Source organism: Eretmochelys imbricata, chromosome 4, assembly GCF_965152235.1.
Source record: "Eretmochelys imbricata isolate rEreImb1 chromosome 4, rEreImb1.hap1, whole genome shotgun sequence".
Classification (NCBI taxonomy): Eukaryota; Metazoa; Chordata; order Testudines; family Cheloniidae; genus Eretmochelys; species Eretmochelys imbricata.
Window position 1 is genome coordinate 16587275 of NC_135575.1, and position 22294 is coordinate 16609568.

Below are 22294 nucleotides of genomic sequence, written 5' to 3' on the forward strand. Positions count from 1 at the left end.
CAGGGTATAACATGATCCAGTGGCTGGAAACTGAAGCTAGACAAATTCAGACTGGAATAAAAGGATATTTTTTTTAACAGTGAGGGTAATTAACCATTGAAACAATCCGGCCCGGCCCTGTACCAAATGGCAACCCAGGTGAGGTGCATCTTCAGTGCTCCCCCCACCGCCCATTTGTTAAAATTTTGAGCACATTTTTTTTTGCATTTGTAGCCCATTTCACGACTTTAATGCACGATTTGCATGCATGATTTATCCGTGTCATATAAGCCCAGGAGGGGTGGTGGAGGAGAGAAGCACCAGGAGGGGTGGTGGAGGAGGGAAGGACAAGGCCACACAGCACTTTAAAAGTTTAAAACTTTAAAACTTATTGAATGCCAGCCTTCTGTTGCTTGGGCAATCCCCTGGGGTAGAGTGGCTGGGTGGCCGGAGGCCCCCCCACCGCGTTCTTGGGCGTCTGGGTGAGGAGGCTATGGAATTTGGGGAGGAGGGTGGTTGGTTACACAGGGGCTGTAGAGGCAGTCTGTGCTCCTGCTACCTTTCCTGCAGCTCAACCATATGCTGGAGCATATTAGTTTGATCCTCCAGCAGCCTCAGTATTGAATCCTTCCTCCTCTCATCACACTGCCGCCACCTTTCAGCTTCAGCCCTCTCTTCAGCCCGCCACTTCTCCTCCTGGTCATTTTGTGCTTTCCTGCACTCTGACATTGTCTGCCTCCACACATTCGTCTGTGCTCTGTCAGTGTGGGAGGACAGCATGAGCTCAGAGAACATTTCATCACGAGTGTGTTTTTTTCACCTTCTGATCTTCGCTAGCCTCTGGGAAGGAGAAGATCCTGTGATCCTTGAAACACATGCAGCTGGTGGAGAAAAAAAAAAGGGACAGCGGTATTTAAAAAGACACATTTTATAGAACAATGGGTACACTCTTTCACGGTAAACCTTGCTGTTAACATTACATACATAGCACATGTGCTTTCGTTCCAAGGTCACATTTTGCCTCCCCCCAGCGCGTGGTTAGCACGTCCATCCTCCACCCTCCCCGTGGCTAACAGCGGGGAACATTTCTGTTCAGCCACAGGCAAACAGCCCAGCAGGAATGGGCACCTCTGAATGTCCCCTAAAGAAAAGCACCCTATTTCAACCAGCTGGCCATGAATGATATCACTCTCCTGAGGATAACACAGAGAGATAAAGAACGGATGTTGTTTGAACGCCAGCAAACATACACTGCAATGCTTTGTTCTACAATGATTCCTGAGTACGTGTTACTGGCCTGGAGTGGTAAAGTGTCCTACCATGGTGGATGGAATAAGGCTGCCCTCCCCAGAAACCTTTTGCAAACGCTTTGGGAGTACATCCAGGAGAGCCGCAAATGCCAGGGCAAATTAATCATTAAACATTCTTGCTTTTAAACCATGTATACTATTTTAAAAGGTAAACTCACCAGAGGTCCCTTCTCCGCCTGGCAGGTCCGGCATGCAGCCTTGGGTGGGTTCGGGGGGTACTGGCTCCAGGTCCTGGATGAAAAACAGTTCCTGGCTGTCGGGAAAACCGGTTTCTCCACTTGCTTGCTGTGAGCTATCTACAACCTCATCATTATCATCATCTTCTTCATCCCCAAAACCTGCTTCCGTGTTGCCTCCATCTCCATTGAAGGAGTCAAACAACACGGCTGGGGTAGTGGTGGCTGAACCCCCTAAAATGGCATGCAGCTCATCATAGAAGCGGCATGTTTCGGGCTCTGACCCGGAGCGGCCGATTGCCTCTCTGGTTTTCTGGTAGGCTTGCCTCAGCTCCTTCAGTTTCACACGGCACTGCTTCGGGTCCCTGTTATGGCCTCTGTCCTTCATGCCCTGGGAGATTTTGACAAATGTTTTGGCATTTCGAAAACTGGAACGTAGTTCTGATAGCACGGATCCCTCTCCCCATACAGCAATCTGATCCCGTACCTCCCGTTCGGTCCATGCTGGAGCTCTTTTGCGATTCTGGGACTCCATCATGGTCACCTCTGCGGATGAGCTCTGCATGGTCACCTTTGCTGATGAGCTCTGCATGGTCACCTGCAGCTTGCCACGCTGGCCAAACAGGAAATTGAAATTCAATAGTTCACGGGCCTTTTCCTGTCTACCTGGCCAGTGCATCTGAGTTGAGAGTGCTGTCCAGAGCGGTCAAAATAGAGCACTCTGGCATAGCTCACGGAGGCCAATATCATCTAATTGAGTCCACAGTACCCCAAATTCGACCCAGCAAGGTCGATTTCAGCGCTAATCCCCTTGTCGGAGGTGAAGTAAGGAAATTGATTTTAAGAGCCCTTTAAATCGAAAAAAAGGGCTTCGTCGTGTTCACGGGTGCAGGGTTAAATCGATTTAACGCTGCTAAATTTGACCTCAACTCCTAGTGTAGACCAGGGCTTAATCCCAAATGTGAGTTGACTCATCTTTGGGGCTTTTAAATATTAACAGAAATAGTGCACTTTTTTCTGATTAGTATGTCCTTCACACTTGCACAGAATTTGTAGTGAAAACTTTGGTCCATGTTTCCAAGCAAGATTCCTAAGAGATATGAGAAAACAGGGCACGCTTAATGGAGTGCCAGGAGCTGAGATAATTTGACTCACTTCTCCCCACTCCTCACCCCACACAATGTTTATTTGTGGCTTTCACTTCAAGAATTTCCCCGGTGTTATTTTTGCCTCGGAGAGCAAAACAATGGTCACGTGTTGGGACTTTCATGCACAGATTGAATAACCTCTGGTTATTTTACCTGTCACGACAATAATCAAGACCAATCAGCATCAAGGAGGGAAAAGGCTGAGAGTATAAATGTACACTGGGACACACTTTGTCTCAGGCACTCCTCAACCTCTCCCAGACATCCAAGAATCATACAGAAGAACCTTCGCTCTCATCACCATGAAGGGAACCTGGGCTGTTGTCCTTTGTTCAGTGCTCCTGCTCGCGGCTGAAATTCAAGGTAAGAGGCAGCAGTATAAAAAAAGACGTGTAATACAGTGAGAAAGCCAGAGGTGTGATTAACTGGAGAGCTGTGCAGAATAAATGCTTGGAACTTCCTTTTGTGGCAAAAAAGTGATCTCAGTTCAGGGTTTGTGTTCTACTGCCACTCACAAACATCTGTCCGCTCTGCTCGTGTCTAGAAGGTGTGTGTTGTCCACACAGGACTCGGACTGATCTGCTTGTATTTAGCAGGGAAATGAATAGGACAGTTTTTGGCAGGCTTGGATTTCTGCCCAGACTGTCCCCTAGTTTGTAAGGGTGTGAAATCAGCCTCAGTCCATCATATTTTTGTCTTGTTTTATTCACCAGAGGAAGACAGTTTGGGCCTGATCCAAAGCACATTCAAGTCAGAGGGAACTTTCCCACTGATATCAGTGGGTGTTGGATCAGACCCTTTGTGAGCAACAATGATTTTAAGTCCAACTGCTCCCTCTGTTCATTCACTCCCATCACTTTTACACCAGGGGTGACTCCTGTTTTCCATTGACTCGTGTGAGAGCAGAATCAGGCTCTCTGACTTCAAAACTAACGAGATGAAGGCAAAAGAGTGTAGCGCTTTTTGTGACATTGACCTCATGTAAATATGCACATGGTAACATTGCAGGACAAATGACTCTGCAGCCCTGAGGATGATATGGAGTGTTTTCAACCTCTCTTCTTCCAACTTAAACATATTTTACTGAAGGCATCTCTGGTATCTAATATCATTCTAATCTCTCTCTCTCATGGCCCATTTCTTTTAGGGCAGCTGGCCTATGGACATGGACATTGCACCTGCAAAGAGAAAGGCTCTGATTTCGTTCAGCGAAAAGCCTTAGGAAAAATAGAAGTGATTCCTAAGAGCTCTTCCTGTGACCATGCTGAGATCATGTGAGTAATGACTTAACTGTTCAGATATCGCCACTCAGAGGGACTGCTTGTTGCAATGGCAGGAAATATGGGGATTTTTCCCCCTTTAATGTAACCCCAGGTTCTGATGTCCATCTCCGTATTCCAAGCAAAGCGAAGTGCAATGAGGCTAGAGACTAAAGCCCAGGTCATCAGCTGGTATAATCAACACAGCTTCACAGACTTCAGTGGAAATACACCAACCCATAGCAGTTCCAGACTAGCCTGGAGGGTGGGATTCTCCAGGGCTCTGTGCCTTGTTTAGTCAATGACCCCAGATCTGAACAGGAGCATTTTGCACTCAGTTGGCACGGGGTAAATGACTACACAGGTTTTAGGGAATCAGGCCCTGAGGCTAGATGAGAACCTAGATCCCGCTTCCTAGGTGCACATAAATACATCAGGTAGATCATTCTAATGCTTTAGCTGATTTAAGGTCTTTCGATTTTATATTCATTCCCAGCTCATGGCGACAATGTAGCATATCACTCAGCTCATCAAGGGCCAGACTCCTGCTATTCAGACCCTGATCCTAGATAACAAAGACAATGGTGACCTTTCCATTATATGGAAATAAATTCTGTTTTCTTTTTTAATTTCAGTGCTACAATGAAGCCCACTGGAGAGCAAAGATGCTTGAACCCTAATTCCAAATGGGTACAGAAGATGATAACAACCCTCACCAAGAAAAAGTAGGTTTCCCATCCGTCTGCAAGGAAAAACTCTCATGTGCTTAAGAGCTCACTTTATTCTTATACATCAGTGAGATCCAACTTTGGGCTCGATGCAGTCTCACAGCCTCAGAAACCTGCATTGCAACCCCAGAAAATGGCATATTTCTTGGGACACAGTATAAGGTATCTGGCATATACAGAACCCCCCATTGAAGCAATACCCCGTGCTTCATGCAGAAGAGCAGGTCAAATGCACTGCATTGATTCAAAGGGAAGAACAAGTTCGTTTAAACAGCCTGTGTGTCTCAGGCTCAGTACTAAACTCACTTGTGCTGAATTTTGGGGCTCTTTACCCATGTGTGGGCTTCAAAAGCTGGGAAGAATGGCCACCCTTGATGCCTATTGAGAAATCACATAATCCTTTAGGACCAGACTGTGCCACATTTACCCTCGCTGAGTAACACCTTACTCCACAAGTCATCCGATAGAAAGCAAAGGGACTATTCACAGAGTAAGGTGCCAATCAGCTTAACCCTGGCAGAATCTGGTCCTTTAAATGTAACCTACTGTTCTACCAAGTACTCGATGGCCCTGGTTCTGATGTGACTTAAACTGGTGTAAATCAGAAGTAAGTCCAATGGAGTGGCACAGCGTAAAGCTAGTATGAGAGGAAAATCAAGCCCTTCTGTATGTGAAATCCAGAAAGAAAAATTCTAAAAGATAAAGTTCCCACTGTGTTTTATTTTGACAGGTCTTCACAAAGCACTCACCGGGAAAGGAGAAGAGCTAAAGATCACTTCAACAGACACGTGAGATTTTCGGATTTCAGCGCTTCAGGCTCCCTCTCCAGTGAACAATGAACTTGAGTCTGCTTCCTCCACCTGGCTCTTCGACTTTTAAAATACAAATGCTGCAGTGAGGCAAGTTGTTCCCAACATACAGTCGTTGCATCCATTAAGGTAACATTTGGGCAGTGACATCATCTCAACACTGTGATGAAACATCAGCATGTCACGGCAGGACATGCAGTGAGGCATATGTAACCTCAGTAATCCTACTGGCAAACCAATGACAGTAAATGCCCAGTTTGTCTGTGGGGTCTCCTGGTGGCTATAAGTGGTAATAGATTGCTTCTGCTTATCTAATTAGCAAAGGTTTCTTTGAGCCACATGATTGGGTTATTATATTATTATAATCATAACTCGGAGATACAAATATTCTCAGATAACACATACTAAGAATTCCAGTTTATTATTTCTAGCAGATTTGAAATTAACGTAATTCTTAGATACATGTTCCATGTTCATTTATATAATATAACACATGCTTGTTGTTCTAGGATATGTGTAACATTTGTCTGTAGGCTTTATAAATAAAATTGAGGAAGGCTTATAATCTAAAGCCTATCACACTGTGTTATTAACTGATGTATAAACGTTTATTACATAGATTAAATGGATCTGATCTTGATGACATATAATATAACAAATGAATGTAATATAGTATTCACAAACATTCCTTGTGCTAGACTTCTCCTTTTAAAGATAAACCAATTAAAATGAATAAATGACACTGAAAGTTGTAACAGTTGCCTTGGAGTTTGTACTATGTAATCATTCATGAGCTGAAATTTCATTCATAGTGCTAGATATATTTACAGTTGAGTAACTCCATCTGAGAATTAATGCTAATATCCTACCATATTAACTTGATAAAAATTCACGTATAGAAAGCTCAATGCTTGCGTACATTCAATCACACTACAGTGAAGCAATATCCAACCAACAGAACTTTCTCCAGTCCTCCTCCTACAGCTCTAACACCAGAACTGCACCCCATCCCCACCCATCTCCTTACCTTTCCCTGTCACCCCAAAGAAAACCCTGGAAGAACAGATAAGCAGTGCGGCTTCACCTGAAGGTCAACTAGGGTGAACAGATGTCCCTATTTTATAGGGACAATCCTGATATTTGGGCCTTTTTTTCTATAGGCACCTATTGCCCCCCACCCCCTGTTCCAATTTTTCACACTTGCTGTCTGGTCACATAAGGTCAACACATTTGATCCTTGGCAAAGCGCGGTGGGAAAGCTAGTGCCACACTGGAGGGCACCTCCCTGAAGAGGCTCTGGGCCTGATTCCCGTGTACACTGCGGCTCTTTGCCTTGGTGTGGCAGCGTGAAGGGGCTGAGATGTGCGTCCCTGTTCTGTGACACAAAGCAGCTGGTCCCAGAAGAGCAGCACAAGGGCCCAGATCCTCCAGAGTATTTAGGTACCTAATTCCTATTGATTTCAGGGGGAACTAGGTGTCCAACACCTTTGGGGAACTGGGCCCGCTGGTCCCAGCTGGAATGCCCCCTCTGCTGGCCAGGGCAGCTCTTTCCCTTTTATAGAACTAATTCCTGTTAAGCGGGAAGATTTTAATGAAGCATTCTGCACCTATCCCTGTGTCTGCCCCAAGGAGCCCCATCTCTAGTGCTGGCCTTGCTGCCCATCACCCTCAGCAGCACACATAATACTTCCCAAAGCTTTGAAAGGGGAGGGGCGCATGCCTGTAGGGCAGCAGAGATCACAACAAGGAGCAGAGCAAACAGGGCAGGCATTGTGGGATACCACAATGTGGGGAGTTTCCCACATTGTGGGAAAGCCAGTTCTGTCGACAAAAGAATCAGCAGTGTCTACACTGGCTCATTGTCAACAATAAAGGGAGGGGGAAAGACAGAAGTCTCTCGTAGGGGTGGAAGTGTTTTCTTGCCAAATCTGGGCATTTTTCCCGACAAAAAAGTCTCATTGTAGTATGTACGCTCCTGCTGTTTGGTCGCCAAAAGGCAGTTTTTGGGCCATGCGGGTACCCATAGCAGTGCCGCTGATCTGAAGGTATACATTGTCCCCAAATGTGAAGTAGTTATGGGTGAGGACAAAGTCACAAAGTTCAGCCACCAGGTTAGCCGTGACATTATTGGGGATAGTGTTCTTGACGGCTTGTAGTCCATCTTTGTGTGGAATGTTGGTGTAGAGGGCTTCTACATCCATAGTGGCCAGGATGGTGTTATCAGGAAGATCACCGATGGATTGTAGTTTCCTCAGGAAGTCAGTGGTGTCTCGAAGATAGCTGGGAGTGCTGGTAGCGTAGGGCCTGAGGAGAGAGTCTACATAGCCAGACAATCCTGCTGTCAGGGTGCCAATGCCTGAGATGATGGGGTGCCCAGGATTGCCAGGTTTATGGATCTTGGGTAGTAGATAGAATATCCCAGTTTGGGGTTCCAGGAGTGTGTCTGTGCGGATTTGACCTTGTGCTTTTTCAGGGAGTTTCTTGAGCAAATGCTGTAGTTGCTTTTGGTAACTCTCAGTGGGATCAGAGGGTAATGGCTTGTAGAAAGTGGTGTTGGAGAGCTGCCGAGCAGCCTCTTGTTCATATTCCGACCTATTGTAGCCAGACAGCCAGCCCCCCCCCCTCAGACCAGCATTGCTGGAAACACAGGAGGAAGCCGGAACAGGGCACTTAACATATATTCCAGCACAGCCTTTGAAGCTGTGAAAGCACAGGTGTGCCTCTGGGGGCAGATACAACGATTAAGCTCACAGCAGGCAGAGGCCCTGTGACAGACATGGCTTTTAGCCCCTACTAAATAGCGTGATGCACACACACCAACATCCTAGTTGGGAAAATATTTACCCTGATAAAAGAAATGTCCAGTAGTCAACACTTATTGTTTCTCTCCCTTGCAAGTGTAAACTACTCTTGCGAAAGCTGGCGTCACCCAGACAGACCAGCCTCAATTTGGCATAAGAAAGGAGAAAGAGAATAAAGGAGTACAGAGGTATAAGTAGGGGACCTACAGCACCATGATTTTTGAGTGCTTTTCACTATCTATCTGCTGGTCAGATAAGTGACAGCCTCCCAAGGCTTCTGCAGCTAAGAGGGTCCCTACGCCTTGTCCCTTATTCGTCTTTCCGCGGAATTGAGTGACCGATCCTGGCTTGGCACCGCTGGAATCGAGAGATGCAAGGAGGGTAAGAAGCACCCACACCTGATCTCCTATCTTTAGTGTACACATATTTTGAAATAGAGCTCTATACTTTGTTTTCTTTCTTTGGGATTGTGGCTTCAGTTTTGTAACTTGTTTGTGTGTGTAACATCTCTACATTTAAATAAGTAGGCACTAGCAATTTTGTAACCACATGATTAGAATCTAGCTTAATAAATTTTGGTAACCATTTATGCATAAGCCTGACTTGTTTTCTCTGGTTTACTGTAAAGCAGCCGACACAATTAAAGAACCTCAGCCGTTTTGGCTCTAAAGCCTGGCCATTAGGTGAGAGTACTAAGAGCCTAGCGTTGAGTTGTGCCGCCTCCACGGGGCAAACTCTTGGGGCACCTGTCAGTCAATCCTGGCTGCCCGCTGCGAAGGAGCTGTGAGCTCTAGCAGTTAAAGTCACGGGTGTGGAGAGGCTCTTAGTGCTGCCATTGGGGCACCTGTCAGTCAGTATTGACTGCCCGCTGCAAAGGAGCTCTGAGCTCTAGCAGTTAAAGTCACGGGTGGTTAGGACCTTGGGGCATCCGTCAGCCTAGCCCGGGCTGCCCGCCGCGAAGGGACAGTGCGTCCTAGCGGTTAAAGTCACGGATGGTATAAACGGGCATAGCTGGCACCTCACCAAACATCCTTGGCCGTCGGCTAACAGAAATTGGCGTCACGAACAGGATTGTGATATAGGCTGCACTACAGTAACACAATGAAACCAGTCATGATAAACACCACAGAATTCCCTGAGCTAGAGAAAAGTTTGACCCAAGAGGGATGGGGAAATCCTCTGTGGAGCAAAGAACTGCTGGAGAAATATTGGGGAAAACCAGCAGAGATCTGGCAGCATTTCTGTAACTGGAGAACTGCCTGCAAGATGAAGAAAGGGAAAGGAAAAGGTGCTTGTATATGGCTGCTTACTAACATTTGGCAAGCTGCCTGTAAGGATTATCATAGTCTGGCAATAGAATTTAATAGGCTACAACAGGAAAGGGACACACTGCACAAGGAATGCCAGAATTTAGATACCAGAGTAAGAACATTGAATAGGGATATGGAACATCTTCAGAAAAGATTACTTCCCTTAATTGAGAAAGAAGGGATAGAACGAAGGGAAAAGCTGGAGACTAAAACACGCAGTATCAACCGGGCTAAAGTTGAGACTGCTCTCTGGCTAGACCCTGAGGAATGGGATGGAGACATTTGGGATTCAGCAGATGAGTCCCCCTCCTCTGAGGAGGAAGGTCCCTCTGTAAAATTAAGACCAGCTATCACACATCACAAATCAGAAGAACATGAGGAAAATTTGAGTGGGGCAGAGCTGGATGAAGAAGGGGATGACAATTATCCATCCACCTCTTCAAAAACAAAGAAGGGAGGTAAAAAGGGAAAAGGGAGTAAAGCTCCAACACACTTTACCAAAATTACCACCCGCCAATATACTCCCTTGGAGTTAAAAACAATCCAGGGAGATTTTGCTAAAAAGCCTGAGGAAGGTATAATAGAGTGGCTGGTCCGCCTCTGGGACACTGGGGGTGGATATATACGCCTGACAGCCCAAGAAACTGAGCGCCTTAACTTAGGTGCAGGAATATTCCTGGAACATTCAGAGGGGAACACCCCTAAAACACTTTGGTCTCTGGCTTGTCGATGGGCAAGAGGAATTTACCCAGCAGACCGAGATGAACCCACAGTAATGCACTGGACCAACATAGATGAGGTAAAAACAGCTCTATTAACTGTGGCTGTTATTAGCATGCTTGGCCAAAACCCTCAAGAGTTAGCCTATGAAAGCCCATGGGAGGGTCAGGTAGATGTAGATGATCTCAGACCCCTGCTTAAGGGAGTTCCAAGTAACCACAGGGCTATGGCACTGTCCCTTAGATCAGAAGCTGCAGCACATAACAGTACCTTTCGGGCACTGCTAAACCTTCTGGTGTCATACTTTAGAGAATTCGGAGACATCAGAGCACTGACAGGCAAAGCTAAGATACGTTCCCTTCAAGGAAACAAGGGGGCACCATCTAAAGGACATAAAAACAAGCGAGAGCCAACCCAGGAGGAAAAGGAGCTTAGAGCCAAGTTGTGGAGACAATGTCTGGCTTTAGGTTATCCCAGAGATGTGATAAATGGACTGCCCACAGAGCGGCTAAAATTATTCACCACCTTTAGAAGAGCTGACTGGGAGACAACTAATGCTACTCCCAGTGCACCTCTGCAGCTCTCTCCTCTTTCCCCACCTGCAGACACCCGGTATACTCTATTGCTGCGGCAACTGCAAGAGTTACCAGAGCAGGGAAACTAGCTTGCGGGGGTCAATCTCCTCTCCTAATAAACCAGCTTAAATCCAAAGAGGAGAAAACAACAGCAAAAGACCCCCGGATACATGTAACTGTAAATGACAAACACATTATTCCTTTCTTAATGGACACAGGGGCTCAAAGGTCCATGATTAAGAGAGAAAGTTTTCAGGGCTCGCCACCTACTGGCGGAAAACAGGTACTTGTTACAGGAGTAAATGGCAGTACCATAACTTACCCATTAGTTAAGATAAAACTGGATATCCCCTTGCAACCCCACCATCAGCCCCGAAAATATGAGGTGATTTTGGGCAATGCCAACATACTGGGCATGGACGTTTTAAGAGGAAAGAAGGGAAGGATTAATGGGGAAAGATGGGCTTTTGGAGTCAGTTCTGTTCCTCATGCCACCCACCTGGAAGAGGAAAGCCCTCCCCACTATTCTGTAAACTTACTTAGCAGCGCGCCTGCTCTCCCGCCCTCAACAGTAACAAACATAAAGCAGTATAATGTCCCAGCTGAGGCCATAAGCCCTGTTACTGACCTGATCAAAGATTTGGAACAGCGAGGAATTTTAATTCGTACCCACTCTCGCTTTAATTCTCCTGTGTGGCCCATCAAGAAACCAAATGGCAAATGGAGACTCACTATAGACTATAGGAAGCTAAACAGTAACACTGGACCATTAACTGCAGCAGTCCCTAGCATAACAGATATTGTAAACACCATACAAACCTGGGATAAACCCTGGCTAGCAGTATTAGATGTAAAGGACATGTTCTTCATGGTCCCTTTGCAACCAGCTGACTAGGAAAGATTTGCTTTTACTTGGAGAGGTGTACAATACACTTTTACCCGAATGCCACAAGGGTTTAAACACTCACCCACTATTTGCCATGGGGCACTGGCAAAGGTCCTAGATGACCTTATATTGCCACCCAATGTACAAACTGTGCAATACATTGATGACATCTTAATAGGTGGGAAAACCTCAGAAGAGGTACAGGAGGCTATGAATCAAATCAAAGGAGCACTAGAAGCCCTTAATTTAGAGTTACCACCTGGTGTAGCACAAAAGATGACTATCCAAAGATGGGCACTTTACATACACCACCGGGTAGGTAGTGCAGACACTGCACAAAACCCCACTATGATTCAGGAATCCCTATGGAAAGTAGGAATGCCTGATGAATACCGCCTACCTCCACAGCAGTCTCCCATTAGGGATGCTGCCCCATTTGATCCTTCTAAGCCTGAGGGAGTATGGTTCACTGATGGCAATGCCAGGCTGGTTAAAGGAAAATGGAAGGGAAAAGCTGCAGCAGCGCCTGCAGACACCTCTGCAGCACCCCTAACTGCTGGAATTGATGGGTCAGCACAACTTGCAGAATTGGCTGCAATTAAACTGGCCTGTGAAGCAGGAGCCACCGCAGTATATACGGACTCCTATGCGGTATGGGCAGGTGCCACTCAGTGGATCGCTAACTGGAAAAATAACCACTGGGAAATAGGAGGTAAACCAGTCTGGGGACTGGAATACTGGAAGTGGTTATATCAGCATGCCCTGCAACAACCCCTGTCTATAGGACATGTCTCAGCTCATCAGAGGAATAATACCCCAGCTTCACAGTTAAACAATTTAGCCGATGCAGCTGCCCAGCTCTTTACCACACAAGTAGAATGGGAATGCTTATATTCATGGTTACATGATAATTTAGGACACACAGGAAGTGATGAGTTAGTGCGGCAAGCACATATCAGGGGGTGGCCTATCACCCACAGACAGGCTAGAGACCTGGTGCAAGCCTGCACTATTTGTGCTGAGACTAGAAAACATATAGCAGAAGGACAACGGTTTGCCAGGCTAAGAGATGGAAAAACACTATGGGCAACCTGGCAGGTCGACTATGTCGGACCACTGCCCACTACAAGGCAGAGGTGGAAATACATCTTGACTGGGGTAGAAATTGTTTCAGGGATTGGTTTTGCATATCCAACCCGATTGGCAACAGGGTTGTCCACAGTTATGGGACTAAACCGCTTAACAGCAATTGTCCCAATGCCTCAAGAAATCCAATCAGATAATGGTTCGCATTTTAAGAATAAACTTGTAAGGGAATGGACCCTTAACCATGGAGTCCAATGGACCTTCCACCTTCCATATCGACCTCAATCTAATGGCATGGTCGAGCGCTGGAATGGGTTGCTAAAGAATCACTTGAAGCCTACTGATGGCACATGGGGAGACAGACTGGACGAAGCGGTGCAGAGATTAAACAACAGACAGACTCCTACAGGAAGTCCAATCAGCAGGGGATTCTTCCCTACAGGGAAAGCTATCTCCCCTGCCAGAACACCACTGCACAGTTCCAAGTATGCTCCCGGAGACACTGTTGTGATTAAACACCCAGCCCTGGGAACCTTTACCTGCGTTTTGCATGCCTATAAAGAGAAAGGTGTATGGAGTGCTTTAAATGCTGATAAAAGGCTAATAACCATTACAGAGGCTTGGATCGCATCCAAGACCGGCTGACCATGTGATTTATTGCAGGAATGGTCCCACGGTTCCGAGCAACCTGCCAGCTAACCTGTCAGCAAAATGGACCATGCAGCAGACCTGTTTGATCACTAGAGACTACTATGGACTGTTGATATATTTGCCATTACTTATAATAGCAGGTGTAATTTTTGCTTTTGGTTTTAAAATAAGTTTTTTTATTTAGAACACGACCCACCAGAGATATGTTCCTGCAAGCCCTCATGATCCTTCTGTTGGCTCCAGTCACCTTGGCAATACCAGAACATCCTCTTCGGGGAGCAATCCAAACCATCGCCTCAGCGCTGATGCTACAAATTGCTGGATGTGCACTTTGCTAGATTCAACCAATGGACTGGGAATTGAACTTGTACCACTACATGCAGTGGCTGAGAATGGACAAACCTCATGGATGCAATGGTTAGCTCAACACTTGGGATTTTCCCTCTCCCCGTTTTTACATTCGGTTGTGAATACTGTTTTAACCTTTTTAATTATTGTAATTGTTTTTTGTGTAACTTTATGTATTATGAAGCGTTTGATTCAAACTGCTCTTTCCTCCACGCAAATCAGATACCTAGAGCTAAAAAGGGATCCTAACCAATTCCGCGAACCCTCATCCTCTAATTTGGTTGTTGGGTATTTCTAGATTTCCCCAAGGAGGGCAAGAGGTGCTGGCATCACCGCCACCTTGCAATCTGGGATGTAGTGTGGTGCATCAGGGGGTGGAATGTAGCCAGACAGCCAGCCCCCCCCCCTCAGACCAGCATTGCTGGAAACACAGGAGGAAGCCGGAACAGGGCACTTAACATATATTCCAGCACAGCCTTTGAAGCTGTGAAAGCACAGGTGTGCCTCTGGGGGCAGATACAACGATTAAGCTCACAGCAGGCAGAGGCCCTGTGACAGACATGGCTTTTAGCCCCTACTAAATAGCGTGATGCACACACACCAACATCCTAGTTGGGAAAATATTTACCCTGATAAAAGAAATGTCCAGTAGTCAACACTTATTGTTTCTCTCCCTTGCAAGTGTAAACTACTCTTGCGAAAGCTGGCGTCACCCAGACAGACCAGCCTCAATTTGGCATAAGAAAGGAGAAAGAGAATAAAGGAGTACAGAGGTATAAGTAGGGGACCTACAGCACCATGATTTTTGAGTGCTTTTCACTATCTATCTGCTGGTCAGATAAGTGACAGCCTCCCAAGGCTTCTGCAGCTAAGAGGGTCCCTACGCCTTGTCCCTTATTCGTCTTTCCGCGGAATTGAGTGACCGATCCTGGCTTGGCACCGCTGGAATCGAGAGATGCAAGGAGGGTAAGAAGCACCCACACCTGATCTCCTATCTTTAGTGTACACATATTTTGAAATAGAGCTCTATACTTTGTTTTCTTTCTTTGGGATTGTGGCTTCAGTTTTGTAACTTGTTTGTGTGTGTAACATCTCTACATTTAAATAAGTAGGCACTAGCAATTTTGTAACCACATGATTAGAATCTAGCTTAATAAATTTTGGTAACCATTTATGCATAAGCCTGACTTGTTTTCTCTGGTTTACTGTAAAGCAGCCGACACAATTAAAGAACCTCAGCAATTTTGGCTCTAAAGCCTGGCCATTAGGTGAGAGTACTAAGAGCCTAGCGTTGAGTTGTGCCGCCTCCACGGGGCAAACTCTTGGGGCACCTGTCAGTCAATCCTGGCTGCCCGCTGCGAAGGAGCTGTGAGCTCTAGCAGTTAAAGTCACGGGTGTGGAGAGGCTCTTAGTGCTGCCATTGGGGCACCTGTCAGTCAGTATTGACTGCCCGCTGCAAAGGAGCTCTGAGCTCTAGCAGTTAAAGTCACGGGTGGTTAGGACCTTGGGGCATCCGTCAGCCTAGCCCGGGCTGCCCGCCGCGAAGGGACAGTGCGTCCTAGCGGTTAAAGTCACGGATGGTATAAACGGGCATAGCTGGCACCTCACCAAACATCCTTGGCCGTCGGCTAACACCTATTCATGATGACAACAGCACCGCTTTTGTCAGCCTTTTTGATTATGATGTCAGAGTTGTTTCTGAGGGTGTGGATGGCATTGTGTTCCGCACAGCTGAGTTTATGGGGCAAGTGATGCTGCTTTTCCACAATTTCAACCCGTGCACGTCGGCGGAAGCACTCTATGTAGAAGTCCAGTCTGCTGTTTCGACCTTCAGGAGGAGTCCACCTAGAATCCTTCTTTTTGTAGTCTTGGTAGGAAGGTCTCTGTGGATTAGTATGTTGTTCAGAGGTGTGTTGGAAATATTCCTTGAGTCGGAGACGTCGAAAATAGGATTCTAGGTCACCACAGAACTGTATCATGTTCGCGGGGGTGGAGGGGCAAAAGGAGAGGCCCCGAGATAGGACAGCTGCTTCTGCTGGGCTCAGAGTATAGTTGGATAGGTTCACAATATTGCTGGGTGGGTTGAGGGAACCATTGCTGTGGCCCCTTGTGGCATGTAGTAGTTTAGAAAGTTTAGGGTCCTTTTTCTTTTGTAGAGAAGCAAAGTGTGTGTTGTAAATGGCTTGTCTAGTTTTAGTAAAGTCCAGCCACGAGGAAGTTTGTGTGGAAGGTTGGTTTTTTATGAGAGTATCCATTTTTGAGAGCCTTAATTGATTAGTCTCCTTACAGCTGGTATGGTAACACCCATTTTTTCATGTTCTCTGTGTATAGATATCTTCCTACTGTATTTTCCACTGCATGCATCCGATGAAGTGGGTTTTAGCCCACGAAACCTTATGCCCAAATAAACTGGTTAATCTCTAAGGTGCCACAAGTACTCCTCATTTTTGTGTGTGCTAATTTCCCCATACTAATTTCCCCCGACTGTTACTCACACCTTTTTGTCAACTGTTTGAAATGGGCCACCCTCATTACCACTACAAAAGTCATTTTTCCTGCCTTGGTATTCTACTGTTAATTGTATTGTCTCGTTAGCACTGACCCCCCACTTGGTAAGGTAACTCCCATCTTTTCATGTATTTATACCTGCTCCTGTATTTTCCACTCCATACATCTGATGAAGTGGGTTTTAGCTCACAAAAGCTTATGCCCAAATAAATGTTAGTCTTTAAGGTGCCACAAGGACTCTTCATTGTTTTTGCTGATACAGACTAACACGGCTACCACTCTGACTCCTTGTGCCGTATCATTGAAAATATTGCCTTGTAAATTAAACTAAGTAGAGAGTATACAGTCTAGGTGGAGAAGTCACAAAAGCCAATAGTCCTGCAGAATTTTTCGTCTTTGCTGGCTGTTCCCTTTTCATTTAAATGCCTGTTTTCTCCTGGGGACACTAAGTAGGTTTCACTTTCCATGACACTTAGGAAATGATAGCCCGCACATGGGATGTGTGCAGGGAGCTGTCTGGGTGATCTCAAAAGATAAACTAACCCATGGGGATTTCTTAAAGTTAAAGCCCCCCCAAATATTTTAGGGGTGGGACAGAGAAAACAGAGTCAAATTATCTCAATTCCAGTCCCTTAATCCCAAATGTGAGTTGACTCATCTTTGGGGCTTTTAAATATTAACAGAAATACTGCACTTTTTTCCTATTAGTATGTCCTTCACACTTGCACAGAATTTGTAGTGAAAACTTTGGTCCATGTTTCCGAGCAAGATTCCTAAGAGATATGAGAAAACAGGGCACGCTTAATGGAGGGCCAGGAGCTGAAATAATTTGACTCCCTTCTCCCCACTCCTCACCCCACACAATGTTTATTTGTGGCTTTCACTTCAAGAATTTCCCCGGTGTTATTTTTGCCTCGGAGAGCATAAAGGCAGCTCCGCTCCCTGCACACACAGAAGCGAGCATTGATCACTTCCTAAGACTCACTGAAAGTGAAACCGAGTTTGTTGCCTTATGAGAAATCAGAAATTTCAATTAAAAGGGAACAGTTGGCAAAGCAAAACAATGGTTAGCTGTTGGGACTTTCCCGCACAGATTGAATAATCTCTGGTTATTTTAGCTGTCACGACAATAATCAAGACCAATCAGCATCAAGGAGGGAAAAGGCTGAGAGTATAAATGTACACTGGGACACACTTTGTCTCAGGCACTCCTCAACCTCTCCCAAACATCCAAGAATCATACAGAAGAACCTTCGCTCTCATCACCATGAAGGGAACCTGGGCTGTTGTCCTTTGTTCAGTGCTCCTGCTCGCGGCTGAAATTCAAGGTAAGAGGCAGCGGTATAAAAAAAGACGTGTAATACAGTGAGAAAGCCAGAGGTGTGATTAACTGGAGAGCTGTGCAGAATAAATGCTTGGAACTTCCTTTTGTGGCAAAAAAGTGATCTATGTTCAGGGTTGTGTTCTACTGCCACTCACAAACATCTGTCTGCTCTGCTCGTGTCTAGAAGGTGTGTGTTGTCCACACAGGACTCGGACTGATCTGCTTGTATTTAGCAGGGAAATGAATAGGACAGTTTTTGGCAGGCTTGGATTTCTGCCCAGACTGTCCCCTAGTTTGTAAGGGTGTGAAATCAGCCTCAGTCCATCATATTTTTGTCTTGTTTTAATCACCAGAGGAAGACAGTTTGGGCCTGATCCAAAGCACATTCCAGTCATAGGGAACTTTCCCACTGATATCAATGGGTGTTGGATCAGACCCTTTGTGAGCAACAATGATTTTAAGTCCAACTGCTCCCTCTGTTCATTCACTCCCATCACTTTTACACCAGGGGTGACTCCTGTTTTCCATTGACTCGTGTGAGAGCAGAATCAGGCTCTCTGACTTCAAAACTAACGAGATGAAGGCAAAAGAGTGTAGCGCTTTTTGTGACATTGACCTCATGTAAATATGCACATGGTAACATTGCAGGACAAATGACTCTGCAGCCCTGAGGATGAAATGGAGTGTTTTCAACCTCTCTTCTTCCAACTTAAACATATTTTACTGAAGGCATCTCAGGTATCTAATATCATTCTAATCTCTCTCTCTCATGGCCCATTTCTTTTAGGGCAGCTGGCCTATGGACATGGACGTTGCAGCTGCACAGAGAAAGGTTCTAATTTCGTTCAGCAAAAAGCCTTAGCAAAAATAGAAGTGATTCCCAAGAGCTCTTCCTGTGACCATGTTGAGATCATGTGAGTAATAACTGCTCAAATATCGCCACTCAGAGGGGCTGCTTGTTGCAATGGTAGGAAATATGGGGATTTTTTCCCCTTTAATGTAACCCCAGGTTCTGATGTCCATCTCCGTATTCCAAGCAAAGCGAAGTGCAATGAGTCTAGAGACTAAGGCCCAGGTCATCAGCTGGTATAATCAACACAGCTTCACAGACTTCAATGGAAATACACCAACCAAGGACTAGCCTGGAGGGTGGGATTCTCCAGGGCTCTGTGCCTTGTTTAGTCAATGACCCCAGATCTGAACAGGAGCATTTTGCACTCAGTTGGCACGGGGTAAATGACTACACAGGTTTTAGGGATTCAGGCCCTGAGGCTAGATGAGAACCTAGATCCCGCTTCCTAGGTGCACATAAATACATCAGGTAGATCATTCTAATGCTTTAGCTGATTTGAGATCTTTCGATTTAATATTCACTCCCAGCTCATGGCGACAATGTAGCATATCACTCAGCTCACCAAGGACCAGACTCCTGCTATTCAGACCCTGATCCTAGATAACAAAGACAATGGTGACCTTTCCATTATATGGAAATAAATTCTGTTTTCTTTGTTAATTTCAGTGCTACAATGAAGCCCACTGGAGAGCAAAGATGCTTGAACCCTAATTCCATATGGGTACAGAAGATGATAACAACCCTCACCAAGAAAAAGTCCTTACCAGCAGGACAGTGGGGTGGGAGGAGGTATTGTTTCATATTCTCTGTGTATATATAAGGTCTGCTGCAGTTTCCACGGTATGCATCTGATGAAGTGAGCTGTAGCTCACGAAAGCTCATGCTCAGATAAATTGGTTAGTCTCTAAGGTGCCACAAGGACTCCTTTTCTTTTTGCGAATACAGACTAACACGGCTGTTACTCTGAAACCAAGAAAAAGTAGGTTTCCCATCCATCTGCAAGGAAAAATTCTCATGTGGTTAAGAGCTCACGTTATTCTTATACATCAGTGAGATCCAACTTTGGGCTCAATTGATGGTCACTGCAGTCTCACAGCCTCAGAAACCTGCATTGCAACCCCAGAAAATGGCATATTTCTTGGGACACAGTATAAGGTATCTGGTGTATACAGAACCCCCCATTGAAGCAATACCCCGTGCTTCATGCAGAAGAGCAGGTCAAATGCACTGCATTGATTCAAAGGGAAGAACAAGTTCGTTTAAACAGCCTGTGTGTCTCAGGCTCAGTACTAAACTCACTTGTGCTGAATTTTGGGGCTCTTTACCCATGTGTGGGCTTCAAAAGCTGGGAAGAATGGCCACCCTTGATGCCTATTGAGAAATCACATAATCCTTTAGGACCAGACTGTGCCACATTTACCCTCGCTGAGTAACACCTTACTCCACAAGTCATCCGATAGAAAGCAAAGGGACTATTCACAGAGTAAGGTGCCAATCAGCTTAACCCTGGCAGAATCTGGTCCTTTAAATGTAACCTACTGTTCTACCAAGTACTCGATGGCCCTGGTTCTGATGTGACTTAAACTGGTGTAAATCAGAAGTAAGTCCAATGGAGTGGCACAGCGTAAAGCTAGTGTGAGAGGAAAATCAAGCCCTTCTGTATGTGAAATCCAGAAAGAAAAATTCTAAAGGATAAAGTTCCCACTGTGTTTTATTTTGACAGGTCTTCACAAAGCACTCACCGGGAAAGGAGAAGAGCTAAAGATCACTTCAACAGACACGTGAGATTTTCGGATTTCAGCGCTTCAGGCTCCCTCTCCAGTGAACAATGAACTTGAGTCTGCTTCCTCCACCTGGCTCTTCGACTTTTAAAATACAAATGCTGCAGTGAAGCAAGTTGTTCCCAACATACAGTCATTGCATCCATTAAGGTAACATCTGGGCAGTGACATCATCTCAACACTGTGATGAAACATCAGCATGTCACGGCAGGACGTGCAGTGAGGCATATGTAACCTCAGTAATCCTACTGGCAAACCAATGACAGTAAATGACCAATTTGTCTGTGGGGTCTCCTGGTGGCTATAAGTGGTAATAGATTGCTTCTGCTAATCTAATTAGCAAAGGTTTCTTTGAGCCACATGATTGGGTTATTATATTATTATAATCATAACTCGGAGATACAAATATTCTCAGATAACACATACTAAGAATTCCAGTTTATTATTTCTAGCAGATTTGAAATTAACGTAATTCTTAGATACATGTTCCATGTTCATTTATATAATATAACACATGCTTGTTGTTCTAGGATATGTGTAACATTTGTCTGTAGGCTTTATAAATAAAATTGAGGAAGGCTTATAATCTAAAGCCTATCACACTGTGTTATTAACTGATGTATAAACGTTTATGACATAGATTAAATGGATCTGATCTTGATGACATATAATATAACAAATGAATGTAATATAGTATTCACAAACATTCCTTGTGCTAGACTTCTCCTTTTAAAGATAAACCAATTAAAATGAATAAATGACACTGAAAGTTGTAACAGTTGCCTTGGAGTTTGTACTATGTAATCATTCATGAGCTGAAATTTCATTCATAGTGCTAGATATATTTACAGTTGAGTAACTCCATCTGAGAATTAATGCTAATATCCTACCATATTAACTTGATAAAAATTCACGTATAGAAAGCTCAATGCTTGCGTACATTCAATCACACTACAGTGAAGCAATATCCAACCAACAGAACTTTCTCCAGTCCTCCTCCTACAGCTCTAACACCAGAACTGCACCCCATCCCCACCCATCTCCTTACCTTTCCCTGTCACCCCAAAGAAAACCCTGGAAGAACAGATAAGCAGTGCGGCTTCACCTGAAGGTCAACTAGGGTGAACAGATGTCCCTATTTTATAGGGACAATCCTGATATTTGGGCCTTTTTTTCTATAGGCACCTATTGCCCCCCACCCCCTGTTCCAATTTTTCACACTTGCTGTCTGGTCACATAAGGTCAACACATTTGGTCCTTGGCAAAGCGCGGTGGGAAAGCTAGTGCCACACTGGAGGGGACCTCCCTGAAGAGGCTCTGGGCCTGATTCCTGTGTACACTGCGGCTCTTTGCCTTGGTGTGGCAGCGTGAAGGGGCTGAGATGTGCGTCCCTGTTCTGTGACACAAAGCAGCTGGTCCCAGAAGAGCAGCACAAGGGCCCAGATCCTCCAGAGTATTTAGGTACCTAATTCCTATTGATTTCAGGGGGAACTAGGTGTCCAACACCTTTGGGGAACTGGGCCCGCTGGTCCCAGCTGGAATGCCCCCTCTGCTGGCCAGGGCAGCTCTTTCCCTTTTATAGAACTAATTCCTGTTAAGCGGGAAGACTTTAATGCCTGCCCCAAGGAGCCCCATCTCTAGTGCTGGCCTTGCTGCCCATCACCCTCAGCAGCACACATAATACTTCCCAGAGCTTTGAAAGGGGAGGGGCGCATGCCTGCAGGGCAGCAGAGATCACAACAAGGAGCAGAGCAAACAGGGCAGGCATTGTGGGATACCACAATGTGGGGAGTTTCCCACATTGTGGGAAAGCCAGTTCTGTCGACAAAAGAATCAGCAGTGTCTACACTGGCTCGTAATATCCTACCATATTAATTTGATAAAAATTCACGTATAGAAAGCTCAATGCTTGCGTACATTCAATCACACTACAGTGAAGCAATATCCAACCAACAGAACTTTCTCCAGTCCGCTTTTGGAATAAGTTTGCCCCTCTGCGGCTCCCCTAGCGCCGGAAGCCAAGATGGCGGCGCCCAGTGGTA

At 45.5% G+C, this 22294-nt stretch overlaps 2 protein-coding genes across 2 annotated transcripts; both read left to right on the forward strand.

The window, feature by feature from the left end:
• Positions 1–2915: 2915 nt before the first annotated feature.
• On the forward strand, positions 2916–5439 carry LOC144263769 (C-X-C motif chemokine 10-like). Its single transcript, XM_077814747.1, has 4 exons — positions 2916–2976; positions 3761–3887; positions 4508–4597; positions 5331–5439. Exons 1-4 carry the CDS (start codon positions 2916–2918, stop codon positions 5437–5439), a joined length of 387 nt encoding a protein of 128 aa, XP_077670873.1.
• Positions 5440–17517: 12078 nt separating this feature from the next.
• On the forward strand, positions 17518–20303 carry LOC144263770 (C-X-C motif chemokine 10-like). The gene is made up of 4 exons (XM_077814749.1): positions 17518–17622; positions 18406–18532; positions 19138–19227; positions 20195–20303. Exons 1-4 carry the CDS (start codon positions 17562–17564, stop codon positions 20301–20303), a joined length of 387 nt encoding a protein of 128 aa, XP_077670875.1. The 5' UTR covers positions 17518–17561.
• The last annotated feature ends 1991 nt before the right edge of the window (positions 20304–22294 follow it).